A 13,306-nucleotide genomic window follows, 5' to 3' on the forward strand; every position below is an offset into this window, starting at 1 on the left:
GTACCAGTCAAGCCCTTGTCCAGTGTTTTTATAATAGGAAAAGCATACTCAAATAGGCCTTTGGCTATTCTAAGCTTTTGAGCTTATGTTGTGCTTTAAATTATTGTCTAAATGACAAAAATAATGTGAGTTTAGCATTCATAATAAGAAGAAAGGAAAGAGAGAGATATGAAGAAGCATATATTAAAGTTCACTTTGTGTGTGAAAATAGGTTACTGAAACCCATTAACATTTTGTATGTGTGTGTTGGTCCTGGGGCATGAACTCAGGGCCTGGGCTCTGTCCTTGAGCTTTCTTCTCTCAAGGCTAGTGCTATACTGCTTGAACCACGGTGCCACTTCTGGCTTTTTCCAAGTAGTTTATTAGAGATAAGAGGCTCACAGACTTTCCTGCCCAGGCTGACTTCAATCATCAGATCTCAGCCTCCTGAGTAGCTAAGATTACAGGTGTGACCCACCAGTATCTAGCTTAACATTTTTGCTTGTCTATTTTATAATGGTCCTGGGGCTTAAACGCTGGGCCTGAGCACTGTCTCTTAGCTTTTTTGCTCAAGGCTAGAGCTCTACCACTTGAGTCAATCTCCACTTGTGACTTTTCTTTCTTTTTTTTTTGCCAGTCCTGGGGCTTGAACTCAGGGCCTGAGCACTGTCTCTGGCTTCTTTTTGCTCAAGGCTAGCACTCTGCCACTTGAGCCACAATGCTACTTCTGGCCTTTTCTGTTTATGTGATGCTAAGGAATCAAACCCAGGGCTTCATGCATGCTAGACCAGCAATCTATCATTAAGGTACATCCCCAGCCCTCCACTTCTGACATTGTAGTGGCTAATTATGGATAAGAGACTGACTTCAAACCACAATCCTTAGATCTCAGCCTCCTGAGTAGCTATGATTACAGGCGTAAGCCAGCAACATTGTTTTTTAGAAAGTGGGGCATAGGAGATAAGAAGGCATAATAGAAGGGGTGAATTGTGTGGATGTATGAAAATAGCACAATGAAACCCTTTGGTATAGTAGCATATTTAGCTAGATGCCAGAGGCATGCCATTTTTATGTTTTATTCATACTGGGAGAAGGCCCTGCTCTCATCCCTGCCTTTTCAGTGCCAAAGCTGACACACAAGTAAGATTCTTGCCCTCATGTCCCAGGGCCATGGTGGTCAAGGTGGGAGTTGCCTTCAGAGGTCAGGCTGGAGAGCCTGGCCTTCAGCCCCATGTTTGGCTACTCTTGGATAGGGAGGGGCTCTCCTCTGCTCACTGCTTCAAGTAGGACTTCTGTTACCTGTCTCTTAGTCTTTGCAGTATAATTTGTTTGTGGGTACTTTCCCCAGGATGAAAGAAGTGGAAAAAAGAATCTAGCCTAATTTTTGAGGCATTTCTTGGCAGAACCAGGAGGTTCCTGGGTGTCTGATCTCTGGAAGTTCAAAGGCTGTTGACCTGTCTGCTCCTTCTCACAGGGAGCTGGTGTCTTCTGGGAGACAGAAACCTATGTTTGGGGCACTGAGGTGGCTTGAGGGAAACCCACAAGAGGCCATCTGAAGTAGGAAAGAGCTGACTCTCTGGCCATGACCCTAACCCATAGCATCATGCCCAGTCCTGGAGATCTAATTGCTGACCCTCCTCAATGGGCTTCATCTGGAAAACAGACAAGGTAGCCCTACCAGGTTTCCTTGGGGCAATGTAAGGAAGGGGCATGGCCCCAGAAGCTCCCCAAAGGCTCTTCTAGAGGCCAGTAGGTAAAGGACTTAGCAAGAGGAAGCTAGCACTTTCTCTTCTCTCAGCTGTGGATAAAAGAGGCTTCCATTTAGTCTCCAATGAAACCTAAGTCCCTGAAGATTGTTTCACAGAGCTTGTGGACAGAGAAGGGACACTTGCCACTTGTTCATCGATGCGCCGGAAGTCCAGGTACACAAGATCAGGAAGATAGGCATGGATGAACATCTTGTACTCCTCTGCCTCAGTGATAGGGTTTCCCGCAAGGCTGAGCGTTCGCAGGCACTTGAACTTCCGTAGGTAGATGAGCTAGAAGAGAGAGAAGAAATATTCATTTTCTGGCTCCCACAGAAATGAAATCATGTATAACAGCATCTCTCCTCTCAGTACTCTTCTAGAATCAATAGCCTAGCAAGGACAACTTGTGCATAGACAGGAGAGGCAGGTGGGGCTTCTGGGATAGTCAGCTCTGGAGACATTTGGTCAGGTATGAAATTTCCAACCAGGATTGGCTGATTGAACTTTGGACAAGTTATCTAACATCTGCATTTCCTTATTCTTAAAATGGGCATAAGGATGTTACGTGTGCTATAGGTATTATAAAAACCAAATGAAATAAGCTATGAAAGGCATTCAGGTGTCTGACACCTACTCAATAAATGGTAGTTATGGTATTTACTAGCAGTTACTCAGAATTGGTGTGTCTTTTAGATTAGAAAGCAAAAGATCTAAATGCCTTAAAGAGAATTTAACCTTTCATTTACTGGATGACAACAAGTTCCAGTAGTTCCTATTTATTCTTTCTATACTTTAATGTCAATAAAATAGGAGAAAAGTCAACCACTTAGCTTGCAAATAGTGCAACAGTACTATTTGAACACCTAAGCACTGTTCCATGCACAAGAGAGGAGAGAAAGCTAGTGTATAAGCTGGGTGCTGGTGGCTCACCTATAATCCGAGCTACTCAAGAGGCTAAGACCTGAGGATTGTGGTTTGAAGCCAGTCAGGGCAGAAGTCTATGAGAATCCATCTCTGATTAACCAGCACAAAGCCAGACTGGAAGCATAGATCAAGTGCTAGAGCAGCATCAATGAACAAGAAAGCCAAGTAAGAGTGAGAGCCCTGAGTTCAAGGCCCAGTAACAAGACAGACAGACAGACAGACAGACAGACAGACAGACACACACACACACACACACACACACACACACACACACACACTAGCATGCTTTCCTGAAGAAAAAAAATTATTTATTTTTGGGTCATGGGGCTTGAACTTGGGGTCTGGGCACTGTCCCTGAGCTTTTTTGTTTGTTTGTTTTTGGCCAGTTCTGGGCCTTGGACTCAGGGCCTGAGCACTGTCCCTGGTTCTTTTTGCTCAAGGCTAGCACTCTGCCACTTGAGCTACAGCGCTACTTCTGGTCATTTTCTATATATGTGGTGCTGAGGAATCAAACCCAGGGTTTCATGTAGAGGAGGCGAGCACTCTTGCCACTAGGCCATATTCCCAGCCCCTCCCTGAGCTTTTTTGTTCAAGGCTATTGCTATACCACTTTGAGCCACAGAGCCACTTCTGGTTTTCTGGTGGTTAACTGGAGGTAAGTGTCTCATGGGCTTTCCTGCCTGGCCTGGCTTTGAACTGAGATCTCTAGATCTCAGCCTCCTGAATACCTAGGATTACAGGTGTGAGCCACCAGCATCTGACCTGAATGAGTTTTTAAAAGTCATTTATTTGTTAATTTGTTCATCAAACATGACTAAGTATCTTGTAGGCCTCAGGCAAGTGGTAAGCCTTGGAGACCGAGTGGGAACAAGTGGCTGGGTGCTAGTGGCTCATGCTTGAGATCCTAGCTACTTAGGAGGCTGAGAGCTGAGGATTGCAATTCAAAACAAGCCACGGCAGGAAACATCCATGAGACTTTTATCTCCAATTAACCACCAGAAAACCAGAAGTGGTGTTGTGGCACAAGTGGTAGAACACTATCCTTAAGCTGAAGAGCTCAGGGACAGTGCCCAAGCCCCATGATCAACAACAACAACAAAAAAGGAGGTGGGGTGGGGTGAGGAACTGGGGAAGAGGGAAGGTGGAAGAAAAATGAGGGAAGAGGTAACAAGTTTGACAAGAAATGTACTCAATACCTTACGTATGTAACTGTAACCCCTCTGTACATCACCTTAACAATAAAAAATTTAAAAACTAAAAGGTCCATGGGTCCTTGCTGTAATAGTAAGAGCTTATTATTGACCAATGGGGGAAATGTTTCTAAAAGAAATAAAATCACACAGAAAAGGATGGAGGAAGAGTGAACAAATGCAATCATGCTATTCAGCACACACTATGTGGAAAATGACCTATGTAACTTATGGACAGAAATGGGAGTAGATACGGGGGTAGGGGAAAAGTGAAGAAAGCAGTGACATTGTCCAAAACAAGAATGACTCATTATCTGAATAATTCATATGAAATGGTAGCTCTTCTGTACAATGCTTTAATAATAATAAAATTGTATTTTAAAAAGAAATAAAAATCATTGGATATGATGGGAGGATCACAAGTTCGAGGCAAAATTAATGAGCCCTATGGCAAAACTAAAAGGGCTGGGGGTGTAGCTCAAGTGGTAGAGCTCTTGTGTGAGGCCCTGGGGTCATTATATATAATAATCATTATAGTTTGGGGTAAGTGCTATATGGAATATAAAGATGGCCATGTGAGATAAAATAACAGGGAAGCCTTTAGATGGAAGAAGGCAAGGGCTCAGAAATATGTGTAAGGGACAGTACATTCCCAGAAGCCTAAAAGTACAGGCAAAGATCCTAAAGCAGCAGAGAAGTTGGCATTTATTAGCAACTTTAGGCATTTACCAGCAAAGGCCAAGGAGGCTGTGGAATGGTGAGAAGGGGGAAAGGGGTGGGGAGATCGTGAGAAGCATATAGAAACAGAGTCTGGGGCTGGTTCATTCATACAAGACCACACAGATTATGAACAAGTTTAGACTGCATTCTAAGGAAGCCATTGAAATTTTAAGGTTTAATTTTTAAAAGCCCTCCCAAATAAGGTGTTTTTGGGTGTTTTGGTTTTTTTTTTGCCAGTCCTGGGGCTTGAACTCAGGGCCCGAGCATTATCCTTGACTTCTTTTTGCTCAAGGCTAATGCTCTACCACTTGAGCCACAGTGCCACTTCCAGCTTTTTCTGTTTGTATGGTACTAAGGAATCGAACACAGGGCTTTGTGCATGCTAGGCAAGCACTCTATCATTAAGCCACATTCTGAGCCCAAATAAGGCATTTAAAAATATTTTCAATTGGCAAATTTTTTTTTTTTTTTGGCCAGTCCTGGGCTTGGACTCAGGGCCTGAGCACTGTCCCTGGCTTCTTTTTGCTCAAGGCTAGCACTCTGCCACTTGAGCCACAGCGACACTTCTGGCCATTTTTCTGTATATGTGGTGCTGGGGAATTGAACCCAGGGCCTCATGTATACGAGGCAAACACTCTTGCCACTAGGCCATATCCCCAGCCCCGGCAAAAATTTTTGATAACAAAATATGTTGAAGGGGCTGGGAACACAGATCAAGTGATAAGAGCATCTGCTTGGCAAAGTTACAAGGGCATTAGTTCAAATGTCAGTATCATTCCCTTAAAAAAAAAAAAAAAGGCTGGTGGTTCATGCCTGTAATCCTAGCTGCTCATGAGGCTGAGATCTGAGGAATGCTGTTTGAAGTCAGAAAAGTCCTTGAGAGACTCTTATCTCCTATTAACCACTCAAAAAATGAAAGTGGCACTGTGGCTCAAGTGGTAGAATGCTAGCTAGCCTTCAGCACAGACTTAGGGACAGCGCCTAGGCCCTGAGTTCAAGCCTCACAATTGACAAAAAAAATTGTAGAAAGGTGAGGGGAAGCTGGATGCCTTATCATTGCTGGCAAGTGTGTAAATTGTTCCATATCTCTAGAGGGCAATTTGGTAAAAATCCATTAACATTAAAAATGCACATGTCCTCTAACTTAGTGATTCCCCTCCACATGTTTACATTTACAGATGCACTGATTCACATGCAAAAGCAACCCTGTTCAAGGACATCCTCTATTAATGGATATGCACCACAGACTGAAGGTAATGGCATCAGGTTGGAAACAACTTTGATGGCCCCCTCTAGGGCACTGGAGAAATACATCTTGCATGGCTAAGCTATGGAATGGTCCAGCAGAGAGGGGAAACTGCAGACTTGAGAGGACAGTGAGCAATCAAAGATGGGGGCTTTGAGGGTAGAGGGACAGTCATGACAGTTGTATACACATAAGATGACTGGAGAGGCATGCTTGCAACTTAGAAGACACTGAGACATCAGGGAAGGCAAACGAGCCAAGGTGAGAAGAAGGGCTCTTCCCTCTGTTCCCTGAGTTCTGCTTAAATGTGTGTGTGTACTGCAATAGCAGGTACTAAAATCAGCTCAGTAAAGAAATAAATAACAAGAGATGGCATAATTAGATGTCAGATAAACAGATCAGACGAGGACTAAGGACTAAGATGCTGGGGGGTCAGAAGCAACAACCTGAGCACCATCAGTCAGGAGTCTGATTCAAGTCACAATAAGGATTTGTGTCATATTAGTCAAGATGATTCAAGGTCCCTGGAGTCTCCAGGATGCAGCCAGGCCTGAGGAACATCTGGCCCAGACAGCTCAGCACTCTCTGGCAGCTTCTTCCATGGACTTTCTGTCTCTCTCCTTCTGCTATACCTGTTTCTTGATTACTCACCTGGTACCCAGCACCTTACTTGGAGGGGCAATGAGATTTCTCTCTCTCTAGGCTCTGTGGGATGAGACAAGAGAATACTCAAGGCCACACTGGAGAAGAAAACAGTTTTTGTTGGAAGGCAGGTATCAGTGGAAGGGAGAGATGAAGATGATTACTGATGGTCGTCTCTGATGCATCACACTATGGGTCTTAGCCCTAGCTCACTGTGAGCCCATTGTGGGATGTACTAAGATAGCCCAGCTTTCTGATGACGACCAATGCTGGATGTCACAAAGACATGTGTTTGGCATCCATGTTGCCCTCCTGTCACCACAGATCTAGCTTTGTTGTTCTTTGAGACACTGGCTTCCTGTCACTTATGTTTACATTATGTAGATGTGGCTGGTCATTACCAAGGGAACCATGCCTTGTCATCTCTGTACCCAATGAGTCCAAGAAAAGTGCCCCACATGAAGTAGTCCCTCCTCTCAGCAAAGGTTTGGTATATGAGAGTGACACAAGGGGAAGGAAAGAGATTCTACCACAGTGGATGCTACAAACTGGTACTCAGAAGGGTTTAGTTGGGGTAAGTGTGGTATTAAAACATTATCAAATCTCTCATTGACAATCTGGATGTCTGACTTTTCCAGGAAAAAAGGGAAGACCTGGAGCACAAAGGCTACAGTTGTCTGACTCCACCCTGATGTCCATGCAGAGTCTCTGTGGGCACATATGAGTCTGTGCAAGCACCCGCCCTGGCCTGGACACTCACATTCATCACGTTGCTGATCTGGTTGTTGCCCAGTGACAGCACCTGCAACTTGACCAGAGCGTCCAAGGAGTCGATCCTGGAGATGCGATTACTAAACAAGCTCAGGTCCTCCAGATTCACCAGGGTGTCTAGTCCTTCAATGGTCTCGATGTTGTTGAAGGACAGATCTGGAAGGGGAAGAGGGCTCTGAGGGTGTACAGCATGGGCAGGGAAGGGGCTATCCTGAACTCAAACCATCAGGGCTACTTAGTGTTCTATGTACTCAGCACTGGGCGCAAAGGCCAGGAATTGACTCGCTGTCTAACAGCTTAGGGTTTCTTGAAGCCTGGTATGGATGCTTTGGCCTCCAATAGAGAGATGAGTCCTAGCAGTGCAGGTGGGGCTCAGAGACCAGAAATCTTCACTAGTGGGAGCTGGAGTACAGATAAATGTAAAGGTTGGAAAATATGGGCTCCAGGGTCAAAAGTTCTGGCTGTGGCCTGCTTCTGTCACCTGTAGCATGTGACTCTTCAAGTTGGTCAGTCTCAAAGAGCCTCAGTGGCCACATTTGTGAAATGGCAGAATAACCCTTCCTGGGGTGGGGGTGGTGTTTGTGGATCTTGATAGTGCAAACACAGAGAATATCTACAAACTGTGAGGTGCACTGATGCCCCAGGTTGCCTTTTACTGGGAAGCAGCCCGGCAGGATGGAGGGGATGTGGATTTGGGGGATGTGAGCCTAACTACTACTTGGTTGTGTAGCTTTGGGCAAATGCCTTGGCTTCTCTGAGTCTACATTCATCTTTTACAGACTGGAAGGATGGCAGATGTTTATCTCTTAGAATTGTTATGGGGGCTAAGAGAGATAAAGGGTGTAAAGAACTCTCAGGCCCAGCCTATTTTCTCTGATGGATGCCCATCTGCCCCTCACCAGATGGGAGAGGCTCCTAAGAGGCCAGCAGATGGATACATTTCATCAACCCCCCTTCCCTTACCCCTCACTGCCTTAGCAGTGAGTACCTAAGCTCTAGGGTCAGACAGAGATGTGCTGGCATCCTGATATCCCTATTTACTTGCAGAGACTTTGGTTTGCTCTTCTCTATGATGGGGACCCTGTATGAAGTGAAAGGCCTTGCAGAGAAAAGGCACAAGGTTATGCTTCATATGTAGTTAAGTGCTCTATGCATATTAGCTTCTGCTTGGTTGTTATTGGCTTGATCTGAGCCCCACCAGGCAACAGTTATCTATCCATCTGTATCTAGATTAAACAGAAACCCATAGTTGCCGCTAGTGCCCCAACAGCTTGAGAAGTTGGGCATATGGGAGCAGGATACCCTGTCCTGGATTCATGTGTCCCTTTTAGAGCAGACACAGAGGCCAGGCCTTTACCAAGCCAGATGAGATGCGTGAGGTTCTCCAGGCCCTCGATCCTCTCGATGATGTTGTTATTCAGCTGCAGCTTCTGCAGGTTCTCAAACTGCCAGAGGTTGTCTATGCGGAGGATGTCTAAAACAAAGGGAGCATCCAGCCTGGGGTGAGGGCAAGGGTCAGAGTTTGTTCCAGCATATTAGGGGACTGAGGTGTAACTGTACCAAAAGTCCATAACTCCTACCCTATCCTATAGTGTTTGGCTGAGCACTGAAGGAAGCACTGTGTGTGTGTGTGTGTGTGTGTGTGTGTGTGTGTGTGTGTGTGTGTGTGTGATCAGTACTGTCAGAACTACCATTGAGCAAGGGGCTACAGAGGTGCTGTATGGGAGTGAGCTGAACCTGTCCAGGGCAGAAGACTTGTTCATGTCTGAGCGGATTGGCCAAGCTCCCCGAGAAACTGGTCCACATTGGGACATAGGCCACAAGAAGAGGCCAGCCTTCCACAGAGTGACAAACAGAATTAAAGCATAAGTCTCTGTTGGTGGGGGACTCAAACATTCAAAGTTGCTTTTTAGAGGGAATTTGGCAACATTTGCTGAAGTATTTAAAGTCTATGTCATTTGACCTGCAATTTTCTGGGAATATATCTCCAATGACATACAGAAAAAATACCTACTAGGATATGAGGACAGAAAAATAGGAGGGAAACCTCCTAATGTCTATATACAGGACAGAATGAACCATCCATACAACAGAGAAGCAGCTCAGGTAACACGGAAGTGCAGGGATCCTGCAGCCCTGAAGACCACCAGCCTCAGCTGCATTCCCACCCATTTCCTGGGCTCATCAGCACTTCACAGTTTTGGCTTGTGTCACTGGCAGCGGGAAGAGTTCTGTCACACCTAAGTATCAATGAATTGATATGATACATGTCAAATTCTAGAGCTGAACTCACCCGAGTTTTGTTTTGTTTTTTTAGAAGCAGTGTATATAGCTGTTTATATGCCTAGTTTTCGCTAGCTTTGCTTTGGTAGAGATTTCCAGAACTCATCGAATTAAAACATGCTCATTTAAAAATGAGATAATATAAATGTAAAAAGTTTTTTATTTATTTTTGAGAGTTTTTTCTTTAAAGTATCATTAATAAGGATAGGGGTGTAGCTTGGTGGCAAAGAGGTCACTTGCCTAGTATATAAGAGGTCCTGGGTTCAATCTCTAGTACCATCAAATAAAATCCCATTCAAAACCACACTTTGGGAGCAGCAGTTTCAATATCCATTTAGAGGCATAGCCTGCTGGTAAGACTTGTAAGAATTCTGGGTAGGGTATTCCTCCTAGTCTCTGATCAGTGCCAGGTCTTGGAGTAGGAGGGTAGGCATTGCTCTTCCCTGGGAAACTGTGCCCCTCTGCCTTTTTTTGAGTTCCTAGGGCCAAGTGGCATAGGATCTTTGCTCCAGCTTCCTGTTTATGGCCAGATTTCCCAAATGATCTATGTCTCTGCTTCCATCTATGTTTCTGAGGTGGGGACCAGTTGTTCCCCAGGTTCCCAGCCACTTCCCATCCCTGGACCAGGTTTTCCAGGCACCTGCTCTGGCCCTGATCTTTGACCACCAGCCATCCAGCCCTGCTTTGCCCTTGGTTGTGGCAGCTTCCTGAAGAGCTGCTTCAGATGAGTATCTCCTGCACACCTGGGTGCTCTGCCAAGCACACGTGCACCTGGCTTTCCCCCAGGCACCAGCAGTTCTTGTAGAAAAACCAAAGCAGCACAATACACCAATGATTGGCAGTGAGCTCCAAATGAATTTACAGCTTGGAGAACTGAAGAAAGAAAAAGGAAAAGGAAAAGGAGGAGGAGGAGGAGGAAAAAGAAGAGGAGAAGGAGGAAGAGGAGGAGGGGGAGCAGGAGGAGACCACCACCTTGGCCTGGCCATTGTCATTGCTCCCTAGACCACAGCAGTAGCCCTCCTGGCCCTGCAGCCAGCGAGGTCCTGTGAGAACTCAAGTCCCACCCACCTGGCTTCTGCTTGGGACCCTAGGGGCTCCCACTTCACTCACTATAAAAGCCAAACATCTTCCTTTGTCCAAGCTGAGCACCAGCCAGTCATATGACCTCTCTAAACTGTCTACCATGGCCTGCCCCAGGGCCTTTGCCCTGGAGCTTCCTTCTGCCCCATAGTTTTTCCCCAATTGATCTCCATAGGTTTTCCCCCCTCACTTCCTTCAAGTCTTTCTTGTCAGCATCTTGGCAAGGCCTCTGGGCACTCTAGAAAACACTGCACCTCATTCCAATTTCCCTTTCTTCTTCACCCCCCTCACACATATTGCCTATATCATACAGTCTATCTATTTTCCATCTTTGTCTCCCTCCTGTGAATATCTACTCCATGAACATAGGGCTATTTGTCATTTGGACTCACATTGAATCTTTTTTTTTTTTTTTTTTTTTTGGCCAGTCCTGGGGCTTGGACTCAGGGCCTGAGCCCTGTCCCTGGCTTCCATTTGCTCAAGGCTAGCACTCTGCCACTTGAGCCACAGCGCCACTTCTGGCCGTTTTCTGTATATGTGGTGCTGGGGAATTGAACCCAGGGCCTCATGTATACGAGGCAAGCACTCTTGCCACTAGGCCATATCCCCAGCCCTCACATTGAATCTTAGAACAGTGCCTGGCATATAACAGGCACTTGTCCAACATTGGCCAGATGATCATTAAGTGTAGAGATGAGAAGCTGAAGGAAAGTGTTTATGTGCTCAAGACCTAACCTGTGGCAGCCAATCTTCATTCTTTCCTCTTATTGCAAATGGACTGTGGCTCTGGCCCTTTCTGGTTCTAGGGTCAATCTTACAGATGATACACCAGGAGTCTTGTGGATTACATGAGGTTATAGGTTTGCCTTGCCTATGGTTGGGTCTGGCACAGAGACCAGCTGTGGTACATCTCAGGAGCTTCTTTGTGGCTCAATTCTGTAATCCCAGCTACTTGAGAGGCAGAGATCAGGGAACCATAGTTGAAGGCCAACCTGGCTCCATAAAAGTTGTAAGACTTCATCTCAATGAATGAGTGAACACAATGGATAACAGTGCACCTGTTATCCCAGCGACTGGGGGAGCACAATAGTGCACAGTGGTGTGCACTTGTCATCCCCAGTGACACAGGGTAACCAAATAGCAGGACCACGGCCCAGGTTAGCTCAAGCTAAAAGCAAGCCATATCTTGAAAATAACCAAGGCAATGCCTGGCACTGGTGACTCATGGTTGTAATCCTAGCTACTCAGGAACCTGAGAGATGAGGATTGTGGTTCAAACCCAGCCTGGGATGACAAATTCAACTGTTATTTTAACTTCACCAGCAAAAATCCAGAAGTGTAGAAATGGCTCGAGGTGGAGTATCAGCCTTGAGGGAAAAAAAGCTAAGCATGAGAGAGGGGCTTGGAATTCAAGTCTCAGTAGCAGCACAATAAAAAATAAAGAGGGCTAGGAATGTGGCTTAGTGGTAGAGTGCTTTCCTAGCATACATGAGGCTCTGGGTTTGATTCCTCAGTACCACATACACAGAAAAAGCCAGAAGTGGTAGAGTGCTGGCCTTGAGCAAAAGAAGCTCAGGGGCAGTGCTCAGCCCTGAGTTCAAGCCCCAGGATTGGCGAAGAAAGAAAAGAAGGAAGGAAGGCAGGAAGGAAGGAAGGAAGGAAGGAAAGAAGGAAGGAAGGGAGGAAGGGATTGAGGTGAGAAAAAAGCAAGAAAGACAGAAAGAAATTAACCAAGTCAAAATGCGCACGGTTAATATGATAGAGTTCCTGTTTAAAATCCAGAGTGTCCTAGGGCCAATGTAAAATGTGTCATCCTAGACCATAGACTTTTTGTAGAATTCTAGAGCTTGAAGGTAGAGCAAATAAAGTGAGGGGGCCGTACTAGGTGCATCTACCCCACCCAGGGCCAACCTACCACCCCATACCTCACCACCAACCCACTCTGACACCCAGGATACGCACTCTGGAAGTCCAGTTGTAGGGACAGGACATCTTTGAAGAGGATGCCCTCCTGCTTGGCTAGCTGTCCAGCCTCTTCCTGGGGGCCCTGCTCCACGACAGCCAACTTGAGCATGTCATCATCCATCACTCTTGGCTCCATCGAGTCGTACAGTCGGCTCATCTTCCCTAGAAAACTATATTCCTTTCACAGTCTATCTCTTCCTCAGTTTAAGGATAGAGTTTGAGTTAGACATCCTCTTAAAGTGTCATGGAATGGCATGCAACTGTGAGGGCTACCCAATCTCATGCCTCAGCTTGCTGTACCACAGGGCTAAGACCTCTATGCCAAAACTATTCCAGGGCTTGCTAGAAACAAGCTGGGAAATGTTTAGTTATAACCCATGCCAAGTTTGTAGATGTAAAATTATGGAAGCATACTTTAGGGTATCTGGCCTTAGCCAGACAAGGAGCTAAAGAATGAGTAGAAAAGAACAAAGAGGGAATGGCATAATGAGGGGCCTCACATAGGAGTGAATAGGTGTGCTCCATTTTTACTGAAATGATACAAGGATGAACAGGCCTGCAGCAGTCACATTCTTATCTTAGAAGCACTGGGAAGCATGTAAGACTTCATAAAGGTTTGACAAAATCAAATTTTAATTGTTCTGTGTGTGCTGGACCTAGTGTCAACAAATGCAGATGAGAGGTCCTGACTCATTAGAACTTGGACTCAGCGTCTGAACAGTATCCCTGAGCTTTTTGCTCAAGGCTAGTGCTCTACC

General features: G+C 45.7%; 1 protein-coding gene across 5 annotated transcripts in view; it reads right to left on the minus strand.

The window, feature by feature from the left end:
- Positions 1 to 13,306, minus strand: part of Drc3 (dynein regulatory complex subunit 3) — a 35,644-nt gene that overhangs the window by 20,811 nt on the left and 1,527 nt on the right. For 4 of the 5 annotated variants that reach the window (XM_048366152.1, XM_048366147.1, XM_048366151.1 and 1 more), the window contains 4 exons: positions 12,546 to 12,710; positions 8,578 to 8,694; positions 7,210 to 7,376; positions 1,872 to 2,018 (listed from right to left, as the gene is read on the minus strand). In XM_048366152.1, coding sequence (XP_048222109.1) covers positions 1,872 to 2,018; positions 7,210 to 7,376; positions 8,578 to 8,694; positions 12,546 to 12,705 — 591 coding nt within the window. In that variant the 5' untranslated portion in view covers positions 12,706 to 12,710. Of the gene's footprint in view, positions 1 to 1,871; positions 2,019 to 7,209; positions 7,377 to 8,577; positions 8,695 to 12,545; positions 12,719 to 13,306 lie in introns of all 5 variants that reach the window. The other variant, XM_048366149.1, reaches the window with a different exon arrangement.

This window comes from Perognathus longimembris, chromosome 17 (assembly GCF_023159225.1).
Source record: "Perognathus longimembris pacificus isolate PPM17 chromosome 17, ASM2315922v1, whole genome shotgun sequence".
Classification (NCBI taxonomy): Eukaryota; Metazoa; Chordata; class Mammalia; order Rodentia; family Heteromyidae; genus Perognathus; species Perognathus longimembris.